The sequence below is a fragment of the Salvelinus fontinalis genome, chromosome 2, assembly GCF_029448725.1.
Source record: "Salvelinus fontinalis isolate EN_2023a chromosome 2, ASM2944872v1, whole genome shotgun sequence".
Taxonomy (NCBI): Eukaryota; Metazoa; Chordata; class Actinopteri; order Salmoniformes; family Salmonidae; genus Salvelinus; species Salvelinus fontinalis.
Genome location: NC_074666.1, coordinates 9,636,677 through 9,660,994, shown reverse-complemented (window position 1 = coordinate 9,660,994; position 24,318 = coordinate 9,636,677). Strand labels below are relative to the sequence as shown.

Sequence of the window (24,318 nt, the reverse complement as noted above, 5' to 3'; positions counted from 1 at the left end):
AAAGCTAACTAAAAAGCAGCATTCCCCAAGAGAGGATGGCTTTCACTTCAGCAGTGATAAATTCATGAACTTCTTTGAGGAAAAGATCATGATCAGTAGAAAGCAAATTACCGACTTTAAATCAGCGTATTCCTCCAAAGCTCAGTTGTCCTGAGTCTGCACAACTCTGCCAGGACCTAGGATCAAGGGAGACACTCAAGTGTTTAAGTACTAAATCTCTTGACACAATTATGAAAATAATCATGGCCTCTAAACCTTCAAGCTGCATGCTGGACCCTATTCCAACTAAACTACTGAAAAAGCTGATTCCTGTGCTTGGCCTTCCTATGGTGAACATAATAAACGGCTCTCTATCCACCGGATGTGTACCAAACTCACTAAAAGTGGCGGTAATAAAGCCTCTCTTGAAAAAGCCAAACCTTGACCCAGAAAATATAAAAAACTATCGGCCTATATCGAATCTCCCATTCCTCTCAAAACATTATGAAAAAGCTGTTGCGCAGCAACTCACTGCCTTCCTGAAGACAAACAATGTATACGAAACGCTTCAGTCTGGTTTTAGACCCCATCCTAGCACTGAGACTGCACTTGTGAAGGTGGTAAATTACCTTTTAATGGCATCAGACCGAGGCTTTGCATCTGTCCTCGTGCTCTTAGACCTTAGTGCTGCTTTTGATACCATCGATCACCACATTCTTTTGGAGAGATTGGAAACCCAAATTGGTCTACACGGAGAAGTTCTGGCCTGGTTTAGATCTTATCTGTCGGAAAGATATCAATTTGTCTCTGTGGATGGTTTGTCCTCTGACAAATCAAATGTAAATTTCAGTGTTCCTCAAGGTTCTGTTTTTGGACCACTATTGTTTTCACTATATATTTTACCTCTTGGTGATGTCATTCGGAAAGATAATGTTAACTTTCACTGCTATATGGATGACACACAGCTGTACATTTCGATGAAACATGGTGAAGCCCCAAAATTGCCCTCGCTGGAAGCCTGTATTTCAGACATAAGGAAGTGGATGGCTGCAAATGTTCTACTTTTAAACTCAGACAAAACAGAGATGCTTGTTCTAGGTCACAAGAAACAAAGAGATCTTCTGTTGAATCTGACAATTAATCATGATGGTTGTACAGTCGTCTCAAATAAAACTGTGAAGGACCTCGGCGTTACTCTAGACACTGATCTCTCTTTTGACGAACATAACAAGACTGTTTCAAGGACAGCTTTTTTCCATCTACATAACATTGCAAAAATCAGAAACTTTATGTCCAAAAATGATGCAGAAAAATGAATCCATGCTTTTGTCACTTCTAGGTTAGACTACTGCAATGCTCTACTTTCCGGCTACCTGGATAAAGCACTAAATAAACTTCAGTTAGTGCTAAACACGGCTGCTAAAATCTTGACTAGAACCAAAATAATGTATCATATTACTCCAGTGCTAGCCGCTCTACACTGGCTTCCTGTTAAGGCAAGGGCTGATTTCAAGGTTTTACTGCTAACCTACAAAGCATTACATGGGCTTGCTCCTACCTATCTTTCCGATTTGGTCCTGCCGTACATACCTACACGTACGCTACGGTCACAAGACGCAGGCCTCCTAACTGTCCCTAGAATTTCTAAGCAAACAGCTGGAGGCAGGGCTTTCTCCTATAGAGCTACATTTTTATGGAATGGGCTTCCTACCCATGTGAGAGACGCAGACTCGGTCTCAACCTTTAAGTCTTTACTGAAGACTCATCTCTTCAGTAGGTTCTATGATTGAGTGTAGTCTGGCCCGGGAGTGTGAAGGTGAACGGAAAGGCACTGGAGCAACGATCCGCCCTTGCTGTCTCTGCCTGGCCGGTTTCCCTCTCTCCACTGGGATTCTCTGCCTCTAACCCTATTACAGCGGCCGAGTCACTGGCTTACTGGTGCTCTTCCATGCCGTCCCTAGGAGGGGTGCGTCACTTGAGTGGGTTGAATCACTGACGTGATCTTCCTGTCTGGGTTGGCGCCCCCCCCTTGGGTTGTGCCGTGGCGGAGATCTTTGTGGGCTATACTCGGCCTTGTCTCAGGATGGTAAGTTGGTGGTTGAAGATATTCCTCTAGTGGTGTGGGGGCTGTACTTTAACAAAGTGGGTGGGGTTATATCCTGCCTGTTTGGCCCTGTCCGGGGGTATCATCGGATGGGGCCGCAGTGTCTCGTGTGGCTCAGTTGGTAGAGCATGGCGCTTGCAATGCCAGGGTTGTGGGTTCGATTCCCACGGGGGGCCAGTACAAAAAAAAAGTATGAATGTATGTACTTGTAAGTCGCTCTGGATAAGAGCGTCTGCTAAATGACTTAAAATGTAAAAAAAAATGTAAATGTCTCCCGACCCCTCCTGTCTCAGCCTCCAGTATTTATGCTGCAGAAGTTTATGTCGGGGGGCTAGGGTCAGTCTGTTATATCTGGAGTATTTCTGCTGTCTTATCTGGCGTCTTGTGTGAAATTAAGTATGCGCTCTCTATTTCTCTCTCTCTTTCTCTCTTTCTTTCATTCTTTCTCTCTCTCTCGGAGAACCTGAGCCCTAGGACCATGCCTCAGGACTACCTGGCCTGATGACTCCTTGCTGTCCCCAGTCCACCTGGCCGTACTGCTGCTCCAGTTTCAACTGTTCTGCCTGCGGCTATGGAACCCTGACCTGTTCACCGGACGTGCTACCTGTCCTAGACCTGCTGTGTTCAACTCTCTAGAGACAGCAGGAGCGGTAGAGATACTGAATGATCGGCTATGAAAAGCTAACTGACATTTACTCCTGAGGTACTGAACTGTTGCAGCCTCGACAACCACTGTGAATATTATTATTTAACCCTGCTGGTCATCTATGAACATTTGAACATCTTGGCCATGTTCTGTTATAATCTCCACCCGGCACAGCCGGAAGAGGACTGGCCATCCCTCATAGCCTGGTTCCTCTCCAGGTTTCTTCCTAGGTTCTGGCCTTTCTAGGGAGTTTTTCCTAGCCACCGTGCTTCTACACCTGCATTGCTTGCTGTTTGGGGTTTTAGGCTGGGTTTCTGTACAGCACTTTGAGATATCAGCTGATGTAAAAAGGGCTTTATAAATACATTTGATTTGAAAATTTGATTTATATCATTTGGGAAAATGGTATGTACAGTAGTAGGTACAGTATATAAGGATGGACAATGTCGAGAATACAGTTTATACATACCCATTGAGTAAACAACAGTATATAAACAGTATATGAAGTGACCAGCGTTCAATGACTCTTTATGTATGAGGCATTAGACTCAAGGTGCGGGATAGAGTACCGGGCAGGTAGCTGGTTAGTGATGCTGTTCAACAATCTGAGGGCCTCGGTCATCTCATTAATAGGGAGGAAACAGTAAACTGAATAAAATAGATGACCAAGTTAGTATTCGTTAATAGATTATACTTTCTCCTAGCCTGTTCTGTCTCAGCCTGGCTCCCAGACTAGACGTAGCATGTCTAGCATTAATGTACATCTGTGACACTCAAATTAGTATGATATATTACGTTTGGTTACATAAGACAGAAACAAAAGGAGGGAGGTTGTTCGGGGAGGACAGTGGGGCGTATAACGAGAACGTGGAAGACGGGTGGGCGTATAACGAGAACGTGGAAGACGGGTGGGCGTATAACGAGAACGTGGAAGACGGGTGGGCGTATAACGAGAACGTGGAAGACGGGTGGGCGTATAACGAGAACGTGGAAGACGGGTGGGCGTATAACGAGAACGTGGAAGACGGGTGGGCGTATAACGAGAACGTGGAGGACGGGTGGGTGTATAATGAGAACGTGGAGGACGGTGTGGCATATAATGAGAACGTGGAGGACGGGTGGGCGTATAATGAGAACGTGGAGGATGGGTGGGCATATAATGAGAACGTGGAGGACAGTGGGGCATATAACGAGAACGTGGAGGACGGGTGGGCGTATAACGAGAACGTGGAGGACGGGTGGGCATATAATGAGAACGTGGAGGACGGGTGGGTGTATAACGAGAACGTGGAGGACGGGTGGGCTTATAACGAGAACGTGGAGGACGGGTGGGTGTATAACGAGAACGTGGAGGACGGGTGGGCGTATAACGAGAACGTGTAGGACGGGTGGGCGTATAACGAGAACGTGGAGGACGGGTGGGTGTATAACGAGAACGTGGAGGACGGGTGGGCGTATAACGAGAACGTGGAGGACGGGTGGGTGTATAACGAGAACGTGGAGGACGGGTGGGCGTATAACGAGAACGTGTAGGACGGGTGGGCATATAACGAGAACGTGGAGGACGGGTGGGCGTATAATGAGAACGTGGAGGACGGGTGGGTGTATAACGAGAACGTGCAGGACGGGTGGGCGTATAATGAGAACGTGGAGGACGGGTGGGCATATAATGAGAACGTGGAGGACGGGTGTGCGTATAACGAGAACGTGCAGGACGGGTGGGCGTATAATGAGAACGTGGAGGACGGGTGGGCATATAATGAGAACGTAGAGGACGGGTGGGCGTATAATGAGAACGTGGAGGACGGGTGGGCGTATAACGAGAACGTGCAGGACGGGTGGGCATATAACGCAAACGTGGAGGTTGCATGTTCGAATCACATTAGGGACAACTTATGCATTTTAGCTGATTAGCAACTTTACAACTACTTAACATGCTAGCCAACCTTTCCCCTAAGCCTAAGCTTAACTCTAAACCCTAACCTTAACCCCTAACACCTAGCCTAGCTAACATTTGTCACCTAGCTAATGTTAGCCACAACATATTGGAATTCATATAAGATATCATATGAATTTGCGATTCGGAACAAATTGTACGAATTGCAATTAGTAACATATCATACGAATTGTAATTCCTAAAATATCATAAGAAATGGATGATGGACATCCACAAATTACAAAATGTAACATTTCAAATTAAATGGAGAGAGACAGATTTACATTTACTATGTTACGTCTACCCCTGAGTCCGGGTTGGTCTTAAAGCATTTTGCCCATTAACCAATCAGGGGCCCATAAGGCTCTGGTTAAAAGTAGTGCGCTGTAGTATGTAGGGGATACGGTTCCATTTGGGACGAAGCCACTGGCTATCCATTCCAGAGGTCACAGGAATGGGAAAAAGGGAAAAGAGGTTCTTCCTCAGCTTGACAGTGATCTGGTTCAGAGAGGCTCTTCCCCCTAACTCCTCCTAAACAATATCCTCTGTCAGCAGATCTACACAGGAAACGTAGCCAGGAAGGAAAGCTTCCCTCTGTCTAATTCTCTCCCCTGCTCTGTCTCCTAAGGCTAGTCTGGAATCACACACACACACACACACACACACACACACACACACACACACACACACACACACACACACACACACACACACACACACACACACACACACACACACACACACACACACACACACACACACACACACACACACACACACACACACACACACACACACACTGTGGTGGCTGTGAAATGCTACTTCAACAACCACTTTCCATTCCACTGTCATCATGCCCAGTGTGAACAATAGAAGCGTAAGGTAAAAAAAATAAACTGATATCCTACTCTTCCTTTTTCTCTGAAGGAGCTTCTGACAAAATGCTGCTCTATGCAACATGTCTTACTGAAATAGTTTCACTTAATGGAAATTGCATTTCAAATATTTGTCTTTGGCCTAACAGACCTACTAAATTTGGGTCAAACAAACCTGGGGCAGTGCAGTGGGGAATTATTAAATGTTTTAATCTGCAAAACATCAGAAAATATCTGATATGTTCTTATAGACTTAGGCTACACAGATCCCAAGTAGTATAGCCCAAATATTAGATTGTACATTTAGGGAGCAGTTACATTGATTTGCATAAAACTAAAGGCAACATCAGAGTGGTATACTAATACAAAGTATGTTTAATGAGTTAGCCAGCTAACTTTGATGAACAGACAGAAATAGCTAGATTTTCTGGTTCCTTAGGAAAGCTAAACTTAGATATGTGTTTTTGGTTGTTGACTCAATTAGACCATTACCATTTCAAGCAAATTTTTATGAGAAATGTAAAGTTATTTCAAAATATTTAGGCAAGTTAGCTGGCTAACTCATTGCTTCTGCTTTGTAGTATGCCTCACTTGTTGCGATGTGGTGTAAGAAGGAAATAATGGTTTCATGTCAATCATCATATTGGTCTCTTCATTGGTTGGTGTAGATTTGGGGGCTCCTGACGTGCTGGCACGCAAGGGGTTAAATTGGGAGGTTGCATGATCTCGCTGCTGTGGGGGAGTAGTCAATTCACTGCATAGCGGCGCGTTCTGGGGCACATCTCAGCGGTAACATCTGATTCCAACACGTCTCTGAAAAGCTGCGTTTGATTTAACCCTCATAGCGGACAGGAGACGTGTCGACAGGGAAGGTAGTATTTGCATGACATTCAGAACGCTGGAAGACAAAGCTCGAATATGAAGAGTTCTGTCTGGAGCGCTTGTTAACGGTACGTGACAGCCACATTATTTCGCAGCCACATTCACCAGGCAGGGAACGCTATTTGTGTTGTCTTGTCACGGAATCCTATATGAAATGATACATTTGGGATGATGTTTGTGACATGTTTTACATGCTGAATCAAACAAACTCAAGAAGCCCCCTGGTTTTTCCATTAGTTCCAGCTGTTCGCACGTCACTGGTAATTGTGGGAGATCGCTTTTTTTCTTGTCGAAAATGCTTTGGATGAATAACGGATTGCCTTGTCTGTCTTGTTGAATGTAAGGCTAAAACGACGTTCAAATCATTTTGGCCACCTTGGATGTTTAACCATCATGGTTAATGTGTCCTATTGCGCAACCAGATGTCTTCCTGTCCTCCCTATAGCCTACTACTATTCATGACTGCATATTTGAGTTTATAAAACGCAATACAAATAGCTGCCTTGTATCCCTAGTAGACGGTTATTGTTTCCCTGTAGTCTTTGTCTGTAGCCCAGGCCACTGTCTGTCCCCACAGTGGGCCTATAGGCTGTAGTGTATTTCACCATCCTATTGAGTCTGTGATTAATCCCATGATCTCCTCCAGATGTGCTTAATCTCTCTTTCTCTCTCTCTCTCTCCAGCAATTCTGCTGATTTTAGTGAAAAAACACCATGGGTTCAGTCTATGCATTTGGGCATGATGGCCAATGTTCATGTTGATCCCCTGGCAGCTTTCAAATGCCTTATAGCTATTTGTTATGCGTCTGGTCCTTCTCTCACTTCCTAAACTGTGGAAATGGTTTTGGTCTGTTCTTAGACTGGGGGCAGGTTTTTCATGCAGTGTGTCAGCCAGGTTAGTTAACATGCTGACATTGAGAAGTTGTTGTGTTTTATTAGTGTTTTCTATAGTCGCTGACATCACCACTTATCTGGGGCAAAGTCACCTGGACTGTCACTCCATGGTAGTTATAGACCAGCGAAGATCATGTGGGTCGTGTCACCACCCCTAAGCTACTTCAGTCTTCAACCTTCCTGTCTGACAGTATCGCAAATTGTCCTCTTCTCACCCATTACTGGAGGTCCTTTGACTTGTCACACACACAGAAGCCCCAGTGTTTCCCTTTTTCATTTAGCAGCGTCAGGCCGTCCTGTATAATACATTTTGCATTTATTATAGTTTCTGTGGAATAATTTATGTTTGAGTCCCTCAGATAGCATAAGAACACAGCATAAGCTACGGTACGTGTAGAATTGCAGGAAATTAGCTTTAGAACATCAATATTCTCAGCCCCATGGCAAAATGTGTAGAATTGCAGGAAACTAGCTTTAGAACTGTACATTTCTTTCCGGCCCTTGCCAAAATTTGTAGAATCGCAGGAAATTGGCTTTAAAATGGCAACATTGTCTCTGGCCAAGAGGATTGCCTGTAAAAATGTAGGACTGCGCCATTGAGCCACACCCCCTATCACACCACCACATTAACTTTGCCACCACTGCTGAAAGAAATCTTGGGGTTAACAGTCACAAACAGTGTGGTGTGATGTGAACCACAGATGAACCAATCAGTCATGAGGTACGATCTGGGATGTGATTGGTAGTGTATCCCTTATTGCTGCATGGTATCTAACTCCTAATTTATTTGGAACCTAGGCTTAATTGTCTTCTCTGTGCTAGAGGCCCACTAAACACACATGTAATGAATAAGAACACTTGCACTCAGTGACAGATGGGACCAGAGATTACGTAAGTCTTTAAGCGGGGGACTCAACCAAACCCTGCTGTCTCCGAATGCATCAGCTATCATGTCATGACTGGAAACCACTTCTGGACGCTGCTGTTGTAGACTCTGAACATGGTAGCTCTAGAAAGCATTTCATCTGACTTTGAGAATCAAATGGCTTTAGAAGAGCTGCATACTTCTCATAGTGGAAGTTTAAACAGTTCAATCTCTTTGACAGCCTCCAGTCTCTATCATTGGAGTTTTAATGTTACTGTGATTACCTGTCATCAGGTTAGAGTTCAGAATGGACTTTACTTGATGAGAGTTGGGTTAATGTTAGCTACTCTTCAGCAGTCACTGACTGTGCTTTGGGTTTTAAAAGTGCCTGTAGACTGTCAGCTTTCTACTTGTTTTCAGGAAATGGACTGTTTTTGAGTAACCCCCCAGACTGGCTCAGAGGGAGAGAGAGCAAGGACTACAAGCGGCATCTATGTAAAACTTGAGCTGTGTCAAACAGGAGGTTCTTGGCCTTGCATGTCTCCCTATTCCAGAGTTATGATGACGTTTGTTGAAAGAGTTTAGCCGGCCTGGAGATTAGACAAACACTGAGTACACCAAACATTAGGAACAACTTACTAATATTTGCCCTCAGAACGGCCTCAATTCGTCGAGGCATGGACTCAACAAGGTGTCAAAAGCGTTCCACAGGGATGCTGGCCCATGTTGACTCCAATGCTTCCCACAGTTGTCATTTGGGTGTTGGACCATTCTTGATACACACGGGAAACTGTTGCGTGTGAAAACCCCAGCAGCGTTGCTGTTTTTGACACAAACTGGTGCGCCTGGCACATATAACCATAACCTTTTTTTCGAAGGCATTTAAATATTTTTTCTTGCCCATTCACCCTCTGAATGACACACACACAATCCATGTCTCAATTGTCTCAAGGCTTAAAAATCATTTTTTAACCTGTCTCCTCCCCTCCATCTACACTGATTTTGAGGTGGATTTAACAAGTGACCTCTAAGGGATCATAGTTCTCATCTGGTCGGTCTGTCAAGGAAAGAGCAGGTGTTCTTAATGTTTTGTATGCTCGGTGACATTGTCAAGTTGTTTGCATGATGGTCTATCATGATGATTCCCATCTGAGGTTTTATAGGGTAGCAGTTGCTGAGGGAGAATTGCAAGCTGTACTGTCATGTTGTCCTTGGGTGTGTGTTATTAAGAGCTAACTGGAGCACATGGTCATCATGGGATCTGTCAGTTTTAACACCAACCAGCTAGCGTAAGATTAACTTTTAATAGCTCAACCTTTGGTCGCTCCCAATCTTTGTTCTGCCAGAGTGAGTCGTGGCTTATTCAGCTTTTAAACACCCAGCCTCTTGCCTGTGCTTGTCTCAGACTTGGACTGGATGTGTTCTGGACAGGACCCCTATGACTGTGGGAATCTGATGACTGATGGGACGCACAGTTGGAAACAGGAAGTGTGTGTGGCCAGTTGCACAACTCTTTCTGATGCCCTCCAGGTGTTTCTTTCTCTCTCTCTCTCTCTCCCACACACACTCAATATTAATTAAAGAGCCCACTGAATTCAATGGCAGTTCCATTACCTGCGATCAGCCGTCACAGCAAGGCTACAACACGGGTCAAAATGTTGTGCTCCTTGTGCGTGATTAGTAGGAATAAGTTACTGGGGTCATGACTCTTGGTTGTTGATCATTAAAGTGATATTACTTTTTATGACGCTCACAAAACCCATAAGGGCCATTTTCAGGTAGCACAAGCCAGCGAAAGCTGTTGGTCTTTAAAATGTTTTAGAGCTGTAATGTCTTCTGTTATCATTCTGCTTTTATCACCAGAAATGTTTTTGTATTTCACCTTTAATTTTCCTGAAAGCTTAACATCGGCGTGTCATTGCATTATATTTGTCACTCCCTCTTCCTCTCGCCCCCCTTCAGGCACATAACTGAGCATATGCGAGTGCTGAACCTCTTTGTTGAGTTAACCCCACCCCCTGCCTGAAAGAGGACCGACTGGAGCTGCTGCCTCAGGTTTACGCCCCCCCGTTCTATCTGCCTGTCCCAACTTCCGTAAGGCTGGCCCCCCAACCCACCATGTCTACGGAAGTGGAAAGCAGTGCACCTGTTGTCCCAGCCGACCCCTCCAGCACTCCCTCCCCCACAACAAGCATCCCCACCACCCCTTCCACAGCACCAGCCAAGACCCCCTTCAAGAAAGAGAAGAAGAAAGGTATTGTAAGGGCCACTGCCTCTCTCCCCATATGTGAGGGATTTGGTGTTAAGGGCTGAACAGCCTTTTTCTGTGACCTCTGACTTGACCTATTTTGACTAGGCATATTTTGATTTCCATGCGTCTTGTGGTGTGACGGTTGAGGCTATGTCATAAAATAAATACAGAAGAAGTAGAGGGCATGCTCAACCGGATAGAAAGTGAAAACCAACCAATCAATTAGTTTAATATCCTTCTCTCATACCTCTGTCCAGCTCCAGAGAAGACTGATGAGTACCTGCTGTCCCGGTTCCAGGGTGATGGTGTGAGGTACAGGGCCAAGCTGATTGGCATCGATGATGTCCCAGAGGCCCGAGGGGACAAGATGAGCCAGGACTCCATGATGAAACTCAAGGTACCACATATCATGATGCAACCACTACAGTACACTTACTGTTACGCATCTACACTCAGTGGTCAGTTTATTAGGTACAACCTTCTAGTGCTGCGTCGGACCACTGTTAGTCTCCAGAACATTCTGAATTCTTTGGGGCATGGGAACGGTATCACCGGGATCTAACATGTGCCAGGAAAACATTCCCCTCACCATTCCAACACCACCTGCCTGTACCGTTGACACCAGGCAGGATGGAGCCAGGGCTGCTTATGCCAAATCCTGACTCTGACATTGGTATGACGCAACAGGAATCGGGATTCATCTGACCAAGTGATGTTTTTCCACTCTTCAATTGTCCACTGTTGGTGATTGCGTGGCCACTGGAGCCGCTTCTTGTTTTTAGCTGATAGGAGTGGAACCTGGTGTGGTCTTCTGATGCAATATCCCATCTGTGATAAGGACCGACTAGTTGTGCGTTCCGAGATGCCCTTCTGCACACCACTGTTGTACCAAGCTGAGTTTGTGGGCCCACCTGTTAGCTGAGCTGAGTTTGTGGGCCCACCTGTTAGCTGAGCTGAGTTTGTGGGCCCACCTGTTAGCTGAGCTGAGTTTGTGGACCCGCCTGTTAGCTGAGCTGAGTTTGTGGACCCGCCTGTTAGCTTTCGTAATTCTTGCCAATCTCCTTCGACCTCATCAACGAGCTGTTTTCGGCCACAGGACTGCCACTGACTGACTTTTTGTTTGTCGCTTCATTCGCTGTAAACCCTAGACACTGTAGTGTGTGAAAAGGCTGGCCGTTTCTGAGATACTGGAACCGGCGCGCCTGGCACTGACGATCATGCCACACTCAGTCGCTTTTGTCACTCATTTTCCCATTCGAACGTTCAATCAAACAGTGCTGATTATAGCAAGCCAAGGTTACGTGACTGTCTGTAGGAGCAAACCGTTTTTGTGAAAGGGGTAGTGTACCTAATAAACTTGCCATCCTCACTTACCTAAATACTACCCGTAATGACAAAGTGAGAACATGTTTTAGGAATTCTCTGAAAATGAAATACAGAAATATCTCATTTAGATAAGTATTCACACCCTGGAGTCAATACATGTTAGAATCACCTTTGGCAGCAATTACAGCTGTGAGTCCTCTGGGTAAGTCTAAGCTTTCCACACCTGGATTGTGCAACATTTGCCCCATTATGCTGTTCAAAATGTTAAGTCAACTGTAACTCGGCAACTCAGGAACATTCACGGTGTTCTTGGTAAGCAACTCCAGTGTAGATTTGGCCTTGTTTTAGGTTGTCCTACTGAAAGGTGAATTCGTCTCCCCATGTCTGGTGGAAAGCAGACTGAACCATGTTTTCCTCTAGGATTTTGCTTGTGCTTAGCTCCATTGTTTGTTTGTTTTTCTCCTGAAAAACTTCTCCGTCCTTTTACATTTACAAGCATACCATAACATGACACAGCCATTCCTATGCTTAAAAATATGGAGGGTGGTACTGAGTAATCTTCTTGGGTATGACTCTAAAAGCTTGGCACACCTGTATTTGGGGAGTTTTTCCCATTGTATTGGATTTGCCCCAAGCATAACACTGCATTCAGAACAAAAAGTGAATTGCTTTGACATTTTTTGCAGCATTACTTTAGTGCCTTGTTGTAACAGGATGCATGTTTTTGGAATATTCTCATTTTGTACAGGCTTCCTTTTCACTGTTAATTTAGGTTAGTATGTTGGAGTAACTACAATGTTGTTGATGCCATCCTCAGTTTTCTCCTATCACAGCCATTTAAACTCTAGCTGTTTTAAAGTCACCATTGTCTTCATGGTGAAATCCCTGAGTGGTTTCCTTCCTCTCCGGCAATGGAGTTAAGAAAGATGCCTGTACAGTGCATTTTTACACATTTTGTTACGTTACAGCCTTATTCAAAAATGTATTAAATCGTTTTCTCTCATATCAATCTACAGAATACCCCATAATGACAAAGCAAAAACAGTTTTAGAAATGACATTTACATAAGTATTCAGATCCTTTACTCAATACTGCGACGCACTTTTGGCAGTGATTACAGCCTCGAGTCTTCTTGGGTATGACGCTGCAAGCTTGGCACACCTGTATCTGGCGTTTCTCCCATTCTCTGCGGATCCTCAAGTTCTATCGGGTTGGATGGGACCGCCGCTGCACAGCTATTTTCAGGTCTTTCCAGAGATGTTCAAGTCCGGGCTCTGGCTGGCCCACTCAAGGACATTCAGAGACCAAAGTTACTCCTGCATTGTCTTGGCTGTGTGCTTAGGGTCGTTGTCCTGTTGGAAGGGGAACCGTCGCCCCAGTCTGAGATACTGAGCGCTCTGGAGCAGGTTTTCATCAAGGATCTCTCTGTACTTTGCTCTGTTCATCTTTCTCTCGATCCTGACTAATCTCAGTCCCTGCGGTTGAAAAACATCCCTACAGCATGATCCTGCCACCACCATGCTTTATCGTAGGGATGGTGCCAGATTTCCTCCAGACGTGACGCTTGGCATTCAGGCCAAAAGGTTCAATCTTGGTTTCATCAGACCAGAGAATCTTGTTTCTCATGGTCAGAGTCCTTTAGGTGCCTTTTGGCAACTCCAAGCAGCCTGCCATGTTCCTTATACTGAGTGGCTTCCGTCTGTCCACTCTACCATAAAGGCCTGATTGGTGGAGTGCTGCAGAGATGGGTGTCCTTCTGGAAAGTTCTCCCATCTCCAGAGGAGATCTGAACCATCAGGTTCTTGGTCACCTCCCTGACCAAGGCCCTTCTCTCCCGATTGCTAAATTTGGCTGGGTGGCCAGCTCTAGGAAGAGTCTTGGTGATTCCAAACTTCTTCCATTTAAGAATGATGGAGGCCACTGTTCTTGGCTATCTTCAATGCTGCAGAAATGTTTTGGTACCCTTTGCCAGATCTGTGCCTCGACACAATCTTGTCTCGGAGCTCCAAGGACAATTCCATGGCTCGTTATTGCTCTAACATGCACTGTTAACTGTGGGACCTTATAGACAGATGTGCCTTTTCCAAATCATGTCCAATCAATTGAATTTACCACAGGTGAACTCCAAGTTGTAGAAACATCTGAAGTATCATCAATGGATCTACCAATCGGTGCCGTTCTTTGCGAGACATTGGAAAACCTCCCTGGTCTTTGTTAGTATGTCATTTTTTTTGTGTGTGTTTATGTAATTCTGTTCTGCGCATGGTGGTCCTTGTTTCTTTGCAGGGCATGGCAATAGCCTCTCGGTCACAGGGCAAACACAAGCAGAGGATCTGGGTCAACATATCCATGTCAGGCATCAAGATCATTGATGAGAAAACAGGGGTGAGAACAACTCTTCTATGGCTTTCTAAACCTTGTCTCAGTGGCTGGGAAGTACCAACCTACACATTGAATGATCTGTTGTAGACGTCATAGAGTGAGCACATTTTCAGAATAATATGAACACAGGACATGATCTCGGTCAAGAGTAGATGCCATATAGGCCTCTGTTTTATTATGCTAATGAATACTACACTTTTTTTTTTTTTTTTTTTTTTTTAAAGCTGTGTTTTCATTTCCTCCCCCTAAGGTAATAGAACATGAGCACATAGTGAATAAGATCTCGTTCATCGCCAGAGACGTAACAGATAACAGGGCCTTTGGTTACGTGTGTGGGGCCGAGGGACAGCACCAGTTCTTCGCCATAAAGACTGGCCAGCAGGTAACACACACAGGGACACACAGACTGAAAGTCTTTGATTGTATCCATTGACTGTTTTTCTATTAATCTCCTCTCCATATAGGCAGAGCCCCTGGTCATTGACTTGAAGGATCTGTTCCAGGTCATCTTCAACATGAAGAAGAAAGAGTCTGAGGCCTCACAGAAGGTAAATTACTATGGTGGGATCTGGGTTGTGTTCAGTAGGACACACCGTAGCTAAAGATTTTGCAACAGAAAACACTGTTCTATGTGCTAATAGTTCTTCCCTGCTTCAATCAGTTTCATAAACTTTTTTTCTCCCTACTGAACATGATCCCTATTTATTTATTTAAAGTATTGTTTTTGGGGAGGTAGTGTTTTGGGTTTGCTGACTGGATGGAGGTCATGTGACTGAAGTTGTGAGGTCGACACTGCCCCCTAGCGCTGTATTACAGTCCTGCACCACAAACCATGCTTTTGTATTGCAATGAGATGACTCGTTATGGCACAAAAATATCACATCTCAGCCAATAAGTAAATGGAGTACATATGACATTCCTCCAATGGAATCACCTTGTTTTTCCCTCTTCCTCCATCTGTTCAGGATCAGCGCAATAATGCAACAGTTGAGGTAAGTGCCTGTATTTGTCATGCCACTTAGCACCTATTTGTGCTTAGAAGTTTTCCTTTTGCTTTTTTAATTGCCTGTGAATGTTTTAGTATAAGCTTGATCTGAGATGTAGGCTGTAGTAGTGCATATGTGACGCTTAATTGCTGTTTCTCAATTATAGAATGGTGGCAACACCTTGCTCAGTATTGATGGCCAGGCAGGCACTGCCAAAGTAAGTGTTTCAGATCGATCATGGAATCATACATGCAAAAGAGCGCTAAGTGGATGCAAAAGAGCTTTCTCCAGGACCACCTGTCTACTAGTAGACATTATGTTGTGTTGATCAAGACTTTTGTTACATCTCTTTATGATGGCACTGGATATATCTTAATGATGCTGATACTGGATATACAGTGTCTTTAAAAAGTGTTCAGAAACCTTGACTTTTCCCACATTTTTGTTACATTACAGCCTTATTCTAAAATGTATTTATTTTTAATTTATATAAAAAATCCTCAGCAATCTACACACAACACCCCATAATGAGAAAGTAAAAACAGGTTTTTAGGAATGTTTGCAAATATATTACAAATAAAAAAATATCTTATTTATGATAGTATTCAGACCCGTTTGCTATGAGACTGGAAATTAAGCTCGGGGGCATCCGTTTTCCATTGATCATCCTTCAGATGTTTCTACAACTTCATTGGAATCCACCTGTAACAAGCGTCATGTCTGGAGGAAACCAGGCACCATCCTTACGGTGAAGCACGGTGGTGGCAGCATCATGCTGTGGGCATGGTTTTCAGAGGTGGGGACTAGTCGGGATCGAGGCAAAGATTATTAAAAGAGCGAAGTACAGATCCTTGATGAGAACCTGCTCAGGACCTCAGTCTGGGGTGACGGTTCACTTTCCAACAGGACAACGACCCTAAGCACACAGCCAAGACAACGCAGGAGTGGCTTCAGGACAAGTCTCTGAATGGCCTTGAGTGGCACAGCCAGAGCCTGGATTTGAACCCAATCGAACATCTCTGGAGAAACCTGAAAATACTTGCGCAGCAACGCTCCCCATCCAACCTGACAGAGCTTGAGAGAATCTGCAGAGAAGAATGGGAGAAACTCCCCAAATACAGGTGTGCCAAGCTTGTAGCGTCATACCCAAGAAGACTCAATGTGGTAATCGCTGCCGAAGGTGATTCAACAAAGTACTGAGTAAAGGGTCTGAATACTTATGTAAATGTGATATTTCAGTGTTTTATTTCTGAACTTTTTTAAACTGTTTTTGCATTGTCATTATGGGGTATAGTGTGAGATGGGGGGGAAATTTATATAAGGCTGTAACGTAACAAAGTGGAACATATCAAGGGGTCTTTATACTTTCCGAAGGCACTGTATCTTTATGATATATAGACCTCTGCACCACTCGGAAGGCATTGCAGTGCTAGAGGCGTCATTACAGACATTGGTTCATTCCCAGGCTGTGTCACAACCGTCCGTGATTGGGAGTCCCATAGTGCGGCGCACAATTGACCCAGTGTCGTCCGGGTTTGGCTCGGGGGGGGGGGGGGGGGGGGGGTATTAGGCCATCATTGTAAATAAGAGTTTGTTCTTAATTGACTTGCCTAGTTAAAGGTTCAATAAAAAATATTTATGATGACGATGATGGATAGATCTTTATGATGCTGATACTAGATATTTGTGTGTTTGTTCAGGAGGTGCAACAGCTGGATCTGTTTGGAGACATGTCCACCCCTCCAGACATCCATTCTCCTACAGTAAGTTGGCCTGTTGCTGTAGGGTGAGGCTCACTGGATGTGCGCACGTAATATATAGAACCCCTCGTTTCTGGAAACATTTCATTCTGCGTTCATAAGGAGACCAAATGATGGCACTGGGGAAATGTTCCTAACACTTTAGAAATGGGTATAATAATGCAGCGGTTGGTATGCTCAAACATTTGTCATTACATTTAAGAACGGTGCTTCTATTTTATTTTTGAAGATCGGTGGCTTTTTGCCCGTTCTTCTTATCCCTAACAAGGATCTTTTATAATCAGGTGGCTTTGACAACTCAATCTCTGGTAAAGTTCCTTTCAGGTTCTCGCTAGTGCAGGCTTGCCAGTTGTCAAAGATGTATGTTTTGTTCTGCATTGCGGCAGTGTCTCAGGCTCCTGCCCCAAAACAGCTTTACTGCATAACTTCACCTTCATTTTCCACCAATCATATCATCCCACATGTCATACAGGGCTCTCAAACTCAACTCTAAAGGTCTGTAATCTGGATGTTTGTCTTGAAGTAGTTTGATGGATTACAAAGGTAAAATCCTGGATATATATCAAATGTCAGCATGTCAAATATGGTTATCATCAGACACAAAAGCTAGCCAACTGCCATCACAAAGCACATTCCTGGAGTTGAGTTTGATTCCTGTTGGAATGTTTATTGGTCTGTCGTCAATGCTGTTGCTTCAACAATCATTAACTGTCATGTCATTATGTGATTAATTTAGCGATGTTAACAGTTGCTTCTCTTTTTCAGCACAACTGATTTTTATCTCTTTCTCCTCTTGATAACCAGGAGACTAATGATATTCTATTGCTGGATCTGTCCGCTGAGGTTGACAGCAATCAGAACTGTATAAAAGGAAATCCGTTCACTTCCTACGCATCTAACCTTTGGGGCACCCCCCAAACAGAGAACCCCTTCTCCTCCGCGTTTGGCTTCTTTCCAACTCCAGACTCTGACCCTTTCAGCGATGACCCCCTTGCCCAATCAGTACCCCCCAATTCTCTGATCTCAGCACCCTCCACCTATGACAGCCAAGAGCGCTCTGTTCACATCTTGGGCAGGCCAATCATGAATGGCAATGGTCTTAATGGAGACTCTGACCACTTCGGTCAGCAGTTGAACGGGTTGTCCAATAAGAACAGGATCCTGGCTCTCAGTAAATGCCAGTGGCCGATAGGTGGCATTATGTCAGAGTGCAGGGTCCCTGTTCTAATCCAGAACAGTTTGGGACCTGTGGCCTCTCCACAGAACCCCTTTCTCGACATATCTGGGAAAATCCCGTCCTTCTGTAACGGTGTGCTGTTCGATCCAAAAAAGAACGCACCCATGGGTCATGGCAAGGACAGTTCGGTAGTGATAAGCCTCCCTCCACAGAACACTAAGGCTGGACAAGGTCAGAGGAGTGCCAAGGTGAAGCTCCATAATGAAGCTCTGATGTTGCTGCATGTCTGAGAATGAGTCTCTGTCTGCACACCACCTCCCCAAACCATGATTGGTTTTCTAACAAACCCTTTTTACAGCACTGGGATACCATACCACTATACTATATTCCTCAAGGGCAACAGGTTGCTTTGCACTGGGTTTTGTATCTACCAACATGGTTTTTGTAGAAGTATATTAGGGTTGGTGGTGTGTTTTTGTCTCTGGGATGGAACTGGTATGGGTTTCTAACGTAGCTAACTGCATGGTGGTGCTCCCATGGCTTCTAACTTGCGTGTCCCAGGGAAGTTTAACAACCTCTCTGCTCGACTGTAAACACTGCATCTGTCTCCTGTTTGCTATCTATTCATATGTTCCTTGTCCTAACGTTCATGCTTCAGTGAGGTGTGGAGGTAAGTGTTGGTATTTGTGTCTAAGTATTGTTAGAAATATTTGTTTTTAATTATCATATAACTGAATTAGGTATCATTTTAGTTTTCATCCATACAATAAACCTTGTCATTAATTTTGTGCTTACCACAGTTCTCTGACAATTAATTGAGGGCCAGTAAATCATTGTTCACTATTCCTGTGGTAAATTTGGTTGAATAATCTGACATTTCACTGCCAGTGTCCTCCTGCTGACGACCTGTTTGGGGCTGACATGTTTGCTGCTCCCAGTCAGCCTGACAGCTCGTCTGCCTCCGATGACCTCTTCAGTACCACCACCACCTCCATGGCAGCTCTGGGTAAGACTAGTGTTACCATTGGTTTGAAATAGTCAATAATGCTACCCATGCAGTGTTGATGCATGTTAGTTCTCTAAAGTGGTCAAATCTGTAGATGTGTGGTTCCAGCAACTATGTTTCATGTGTAATCAGGCTAGAGCAGTAGGCCATACGGCATGGCTCAGCTGGACTCAGCTCAGTAGTGTGCATACTAGCTAGTGTGTTAGATTCTGTTGATTTGCAGCCAGTAGGCTACCTACTGTACCCAAACCTAAATACATAATCACCCTCTCTGTTCTCGCTCTCCCTTCCAGGAGCGTTGCAGTTGGGTCCCCCTTCAGTCACCATCCCTCAGACCGCCCCATCTCCATGGGGAGCCCCAGCCTCTTCCATGTTCACCATGCCAGGAGGGGTCACACTCCACAACCCCCAGCCCACCTTCCCCCAGCCATCTGCCTTTGGTGCCCTGCCCATACCTCCTGCCCCCTGGGGCCAGCAGGCGCCATCCCCTTATGGGGCCCCGCCAGTCACCCAGGCTTGGGGACAGCCTGCACCTGCAGGGCCCATGGGTGCACCAGGCTGGGGCCAGCCTCCTATGGCTAACCCCTTCCAGCCCGGGCCTTACACCATGATGGGAGGCCCTCCACAGGGTATGCCGCAGGGTCCACCACGGCCCCCACCCCGGCCGCCAGTAAAGGAGGCCCCAGCTAAGGTGGAACCCAGTGCCTTCACGGCTCTGGACCCACTGGGAGGGGAGAAGGAGAAGAAGAGTGGGAAGGACATGTTCAAGGACTTCCAGATTGCCAAGCCTCCAGCCATCCCAGCAAGGAAAGGGGAGCAGGCACCCGGGTCCGCCGCCCCAAGCACCAATGGGGATGGGGTGTTTGCCCAGTACTTCTCAAGCAAAGTGGGCGTGCCCCAGGAGATTGCGGATCATGACGACTTTGAAATTCAGAGTCGGATTTCAGCTGTTGCCAATGGTAAAGGCAGTTATTTAGGATTTTAAATTCCTGTAAATTGATTTGTAGATGACCACATTTATGCTATCATCCTAGTAAAGATTCATTTAATGTCCAATGAGTATACATACATTTGAATCCACCTGATTACCCCCTTCTCTCTGTCTCTAGACCCACCCAAACCAGCCCCACGGCACTCTGCACCCATGATATCTCCTGCAGTGGTCCCTGGGCCAGGGCTCCTGGATGCATTTGCGCCTACTCCAGCCACATTCCTTGCAGCAGCAGGTCTCAACCAGAACCTATTTGATGACGCATTTGGTGCTGCAACTCCTAATGCCTTTGGAGCACCACTTCTAGCTATGGTATGGATGTACACGCATATACAAACAGGGGTGCAACTTTCACTGAAATTGCATTTTCTTTTCACCCCAGTTTTCTCATTTGAATGTGATACAAAACGAGGCAACGGTGTGCTTTACGACCATGCGGACGCCTCTGGGCGTCGAGTATTCACGGATTTGGAGTGTTTATCCGAATGGATTAAAAAATAAACATTATGGCCCCCATACTTCTAAAACCAAAGTTGCGCCCCTACAAGTACACATAGGGGAATTAGTTCTATCAAAGTTCAATTGATTGTGATGTAATGCTTTGCATCACTATAAAACCTTCATCTTTTCCCTTTTTTATGACAGAACACTGCTGTTGCCCAGACCACTGGTGGCTCGGATCCCTTCGGAGACCCCTTTGGAAACCCCTTTGCCTGAGTGACACCCTGCCCATATTCCACATGTGAGTGACAGACGGATACCACATTCTGAACCTTAGACTGTGAATTTAGATATTACTTTAAATCAACCTGTGCATTCTCTTCTTCCAGTCAGGTTTGCAGTGGTCCAGAGAATAAGCAGCGACGCTCTACGACCAAATAATGTCTTCAGAACCAGCTACTACAACTACAAGCGCCAGACAATCCTACACAATTACAACTTCTAACCCCTTGCCCATACTGAATAACTGCCTTTCTTGATGTCCATTACATAGCCCCTCGTTTACCCCCCAAAACACCTTCACTTTAATGTCTTGCCCAATCAGTAGTGTTTTTTTTTGTTTTGGTTCCCATCTCGCATAGCTTTCCAGTACCACTGAATTAAATGTAATAAATGAAATGTATTGTAATAAAGTGACTATTTTAAAAAGGGATATGTGCGAAGGATGGATGGAAGGCCCTGGAAATGCTCTATATTAAACACTGAAAAATGTATTCCTTTAAGTGTGGTCTTTTGGGTGTCTGCTTATAAAAGTTGTGTTTTAGATATTTCCCTGTGCATAATAATGTTCAGGTTTCAGAAGGGGGTTATTACTGCATCCCTAGACTACACTCGAATGTAACTGATAAAGGAATTTGATTCCTATGTGTTCGTTAACCAATTTAATTATAACAAAGCAAACAGTCTGTCCGTTTCTAAAAATTTGTAAGATTCTTGTTTACATAAAATGGATAAAGACCAGTGTCCAAATGAATCAATAGCTTTATTCTCGAGAGCTCTACTCAAAATGCCATTTACATTAGTTTATATCACTCATAGCGTCCTAAAATGTCCCGACAAGACAAAGCAGATACCAACACACTAACGCACATACATTACACACTATATCTGGATTATCTCCTGAAGTCTCACCACACTTTACCACTTAGCTGACAGTTCCAGTCCCCCCCCCAGATTTGGAGAACCTGGAGGGCTCTCACTGTCTTCTCCAGAGTTATAGCTGGGTTGGTTCAAACATAGGTTAATGATCCACTTAGTTTTCTTAAGGCACACACACACTCCTTTCTTCCCATGTACATGCTACATAACCTCTTTCTTATGAACGAACATATATTAAAACAGGGTAGAATTCAATTAGTTATAGTTAAATGTATACATCGTTCAGTCATTTATTCATAAAATTCACAACCGTAAACCTGTTTTAGTATCCCATGTGCGTTTTTGTATAGGTCACTCATGTTTTCATAGAACTTGTGGGGTGCAGTGTTTTAATCCACCTATGAAGAAAGTTAAATGAGGGGAGTAAGCTCTTACAAAATCTGAAACTGGAGAAAGGCTAGAAACAAGCAATATTTACTTTGGCTTTCTGAGTCAGTTCATAGATACTTTGCCATTGATGCACATACAGTAATAAGGGCTGACCAAAGCACCTGGCTAAATGTTTTCAACCAACCTAACCAGTGGAGGTTGCTGAAGGGAGGACGGCTCCTAATGGCGGAAATTGAGTGTAATGGCTGGAATGGTATGGCATCAAACACATGACTCCCTCCCCAATTAAATGTACAGTTGAAGTCGGAAATTTACACACTTACGTTGTGGTCATTAAAACATTTTTAAACCACCACAGATTTGTTAAACTATAGTTTTGGCATGACAAGTAATTTTTCCAACAATTATTTACAGTCTGATTATTTCACTTATAATTCACTGTATCACAATTCCAGTGGGGTCAGAAGTTTACATACACTAAGTTGAGTGTGCCTTTAAACAGCTTGGAAAATTTCAGAAAATGAGGTCATGGCTTTAGAAGCTTCTGATAGGCTAATTGACATAATTTGAGTCAAATGGAGGTGTACCTGTGGATGTATTTCAAACCCTACCTTCAAACTCAGTGCCTCTGTGCTTGACATAATGGGAAAATCAAAATAAATCAGCCAAGACCTCAGAAAAAAAATTGTAGACCTCCACAAGTCTGGTTCATCCTTGGGAGCAATTTCCAAACGCCTGAAGGTAGCATGTTCATCTGTACAAACAATAGTACGCAAGTATAAACACCATGGGACCATGCAGCATTCATACCGCTCAGGAAGGAGACACGTTCTGTCTCCTAGAGATGAACGTACTTTGGTGCGAAAAGTGCATATCAATCCCAGAACAACAGCAAAGGACCTTCTGAAGATGCTGGAGGAAACAGGTACAAAAGTATCTAAATCCACAGTAAAACGAGTCCTATATCGACATAACCTGAAAGGCTGCTCAGCAAGGAAGAAGCCACTGCCAAAACTGCCATAAAAAATCCAGACTACGGTTTGCAACTGCACATGGAGACAAAGATCGTACTTTTTTGAGAAATGTCCTCTGGTCTGATGAAACAAAAATAGAATAGACTTCCCTGGTGCCAACCCAGTGAGCCCAACAGACCTGGCTACCAGAGTCATAGCTCTCTCAGATACTGAGATACCCTCTTTGTGTGAAAGGGAGGATGATGGGACATTCTCTGATGGAGTGAATGGAGCTTCAGTGTTTTTTTTTCTTTTTTCGAGAGATCTAATTGGATGCTGCCTTTGTCTTGTTTGGTGAGCTGTGAGGATGTTTCCTCCTTGTCTGCTGCCTGCAGGGTCTGTTTTGGCGGGGATGAGTAATGCACTGCCTGCTTCTCCAGTGGGGGGGTTGTTGTCTCAGGGGCTGGGGAAGATGGGGACAGGGGGCTGGTTTTGGGCTGTACTTTGGCCTGCCTACTACCTCCAGAGGGCCTCCGCCTTGGGTATCTCATGCCCTGTGGGCGTCCAGCATTTGTCTCGCAGGGGGCCCCTGGAGCCTCAGGGGCTAGAACATATTTTTCTATTGTGTAGTTGACTGTACGTTTGTTTATTCCATGTGTAACTCTGTGTTGTTGTTTTTGTCGCACTGATTTGCTTTGTATCGGCCAGGTCGCAGTTGTAAATGAGAACTTGTTCTCAACTGGCCTACCTGGTTAAATAAAGGTAAAATAAAAAACGGAGTGGCTACTCACTGTTTATTATCCTGCATAGTCGCTTTACCCCTACCTACATGTACAAATTACCTCGACTAATTATTACCTCGACTAATTACATCGACTCGGTAACCCCTGTATATAGCGTCATTATTGTTATTTTATTGTGTTACTTTAAAAACATTTTTTTCGTAAGTTTATTTAGTAAATATTTTCTTATCTCTTTCTTAAAACCGCATTGTTGGTTAAGGGCTTGTAAAGTAAGCATTTCATGGGCTTTATTTTCATTTTATTTAACCAGGCAAGTCAGTTTAGAAAATATTGTTATTTACAATGACAGCCTAACCCGGTCAAACCCGGAAGACGCAGTGCCAATTGTGCGCTGCCCTATGGGACTACCAATCACGGCAGGTTGTGGTACAGCCTGGACTCGAACCAGGGTGCCTGTAGTGACGCATCTAGCGCTGAGATACAGTGCCTTAGACCACTGCACCACTCGGGAGGTCTACACATGTTGTGTACGGCACATGTGACAAATAACATTTGAGTTGATTTGATTAACATT

The 24,318-nt window shown here is 44.5% G+C and overlaps 1 protein-coding gene across 4 annotated transcripts; it reads left to right on the top strand.

The window, feature by feature from the left end:
- Positions 1–6,262: 6,262 nt before the first annotated feature.
- LOC129811470 (disabled homolog 2-like) lies at positions 6,263–21,273 on the top strand. Of its 4 annotated transcripts, XM_055862807.1 has the most exons (15): positions 6,263–6,490; positions 10,143–10,434; positions 10,689–10,828; positions 14,044–14,142; positions 14,390–14,521; positions 14,604–14,687; positions 15,105–15,131; positions 15,292–15,342; positions 16,826–16,888; positions 17,690–18,310; positions 18,951–19,068; positions 19,362–20,027; positions 20,178–20,371; positions 20,705–20,801; positions 20,890–21,273. In XM_055862807.1, the coding sequence occupies exons 2-14, from the start codon at positions 10,299–10,301 to the stop codon at positions 20,774–20,776; spliced, it is 2,403 nt and encodes an 800-aa protein (XP_055718782.1). In that variant the 5' UTR covers positions 6,263–6,490; positions 10,143–10,298; the 3' UTR covers positions 20,777–20,801; positions 20,890–21,273. The 4 variants fall into 4 exon arrangements, with proteins under 4 accessions (XP_055718782.1, XP_055718791.1, XP_055718801.1 ...); XM_055862816.1 differs by lacking the exon at positions 15,292–15,342; XM_055862826.1 differs by lacking the exon at positions 17,690–18,310 and having other exon boundaries at positions 6,264–6,490.
- The last annotated feature ends 3,045 nt before the right edge of the window (positions 21,274–24,318 follow it).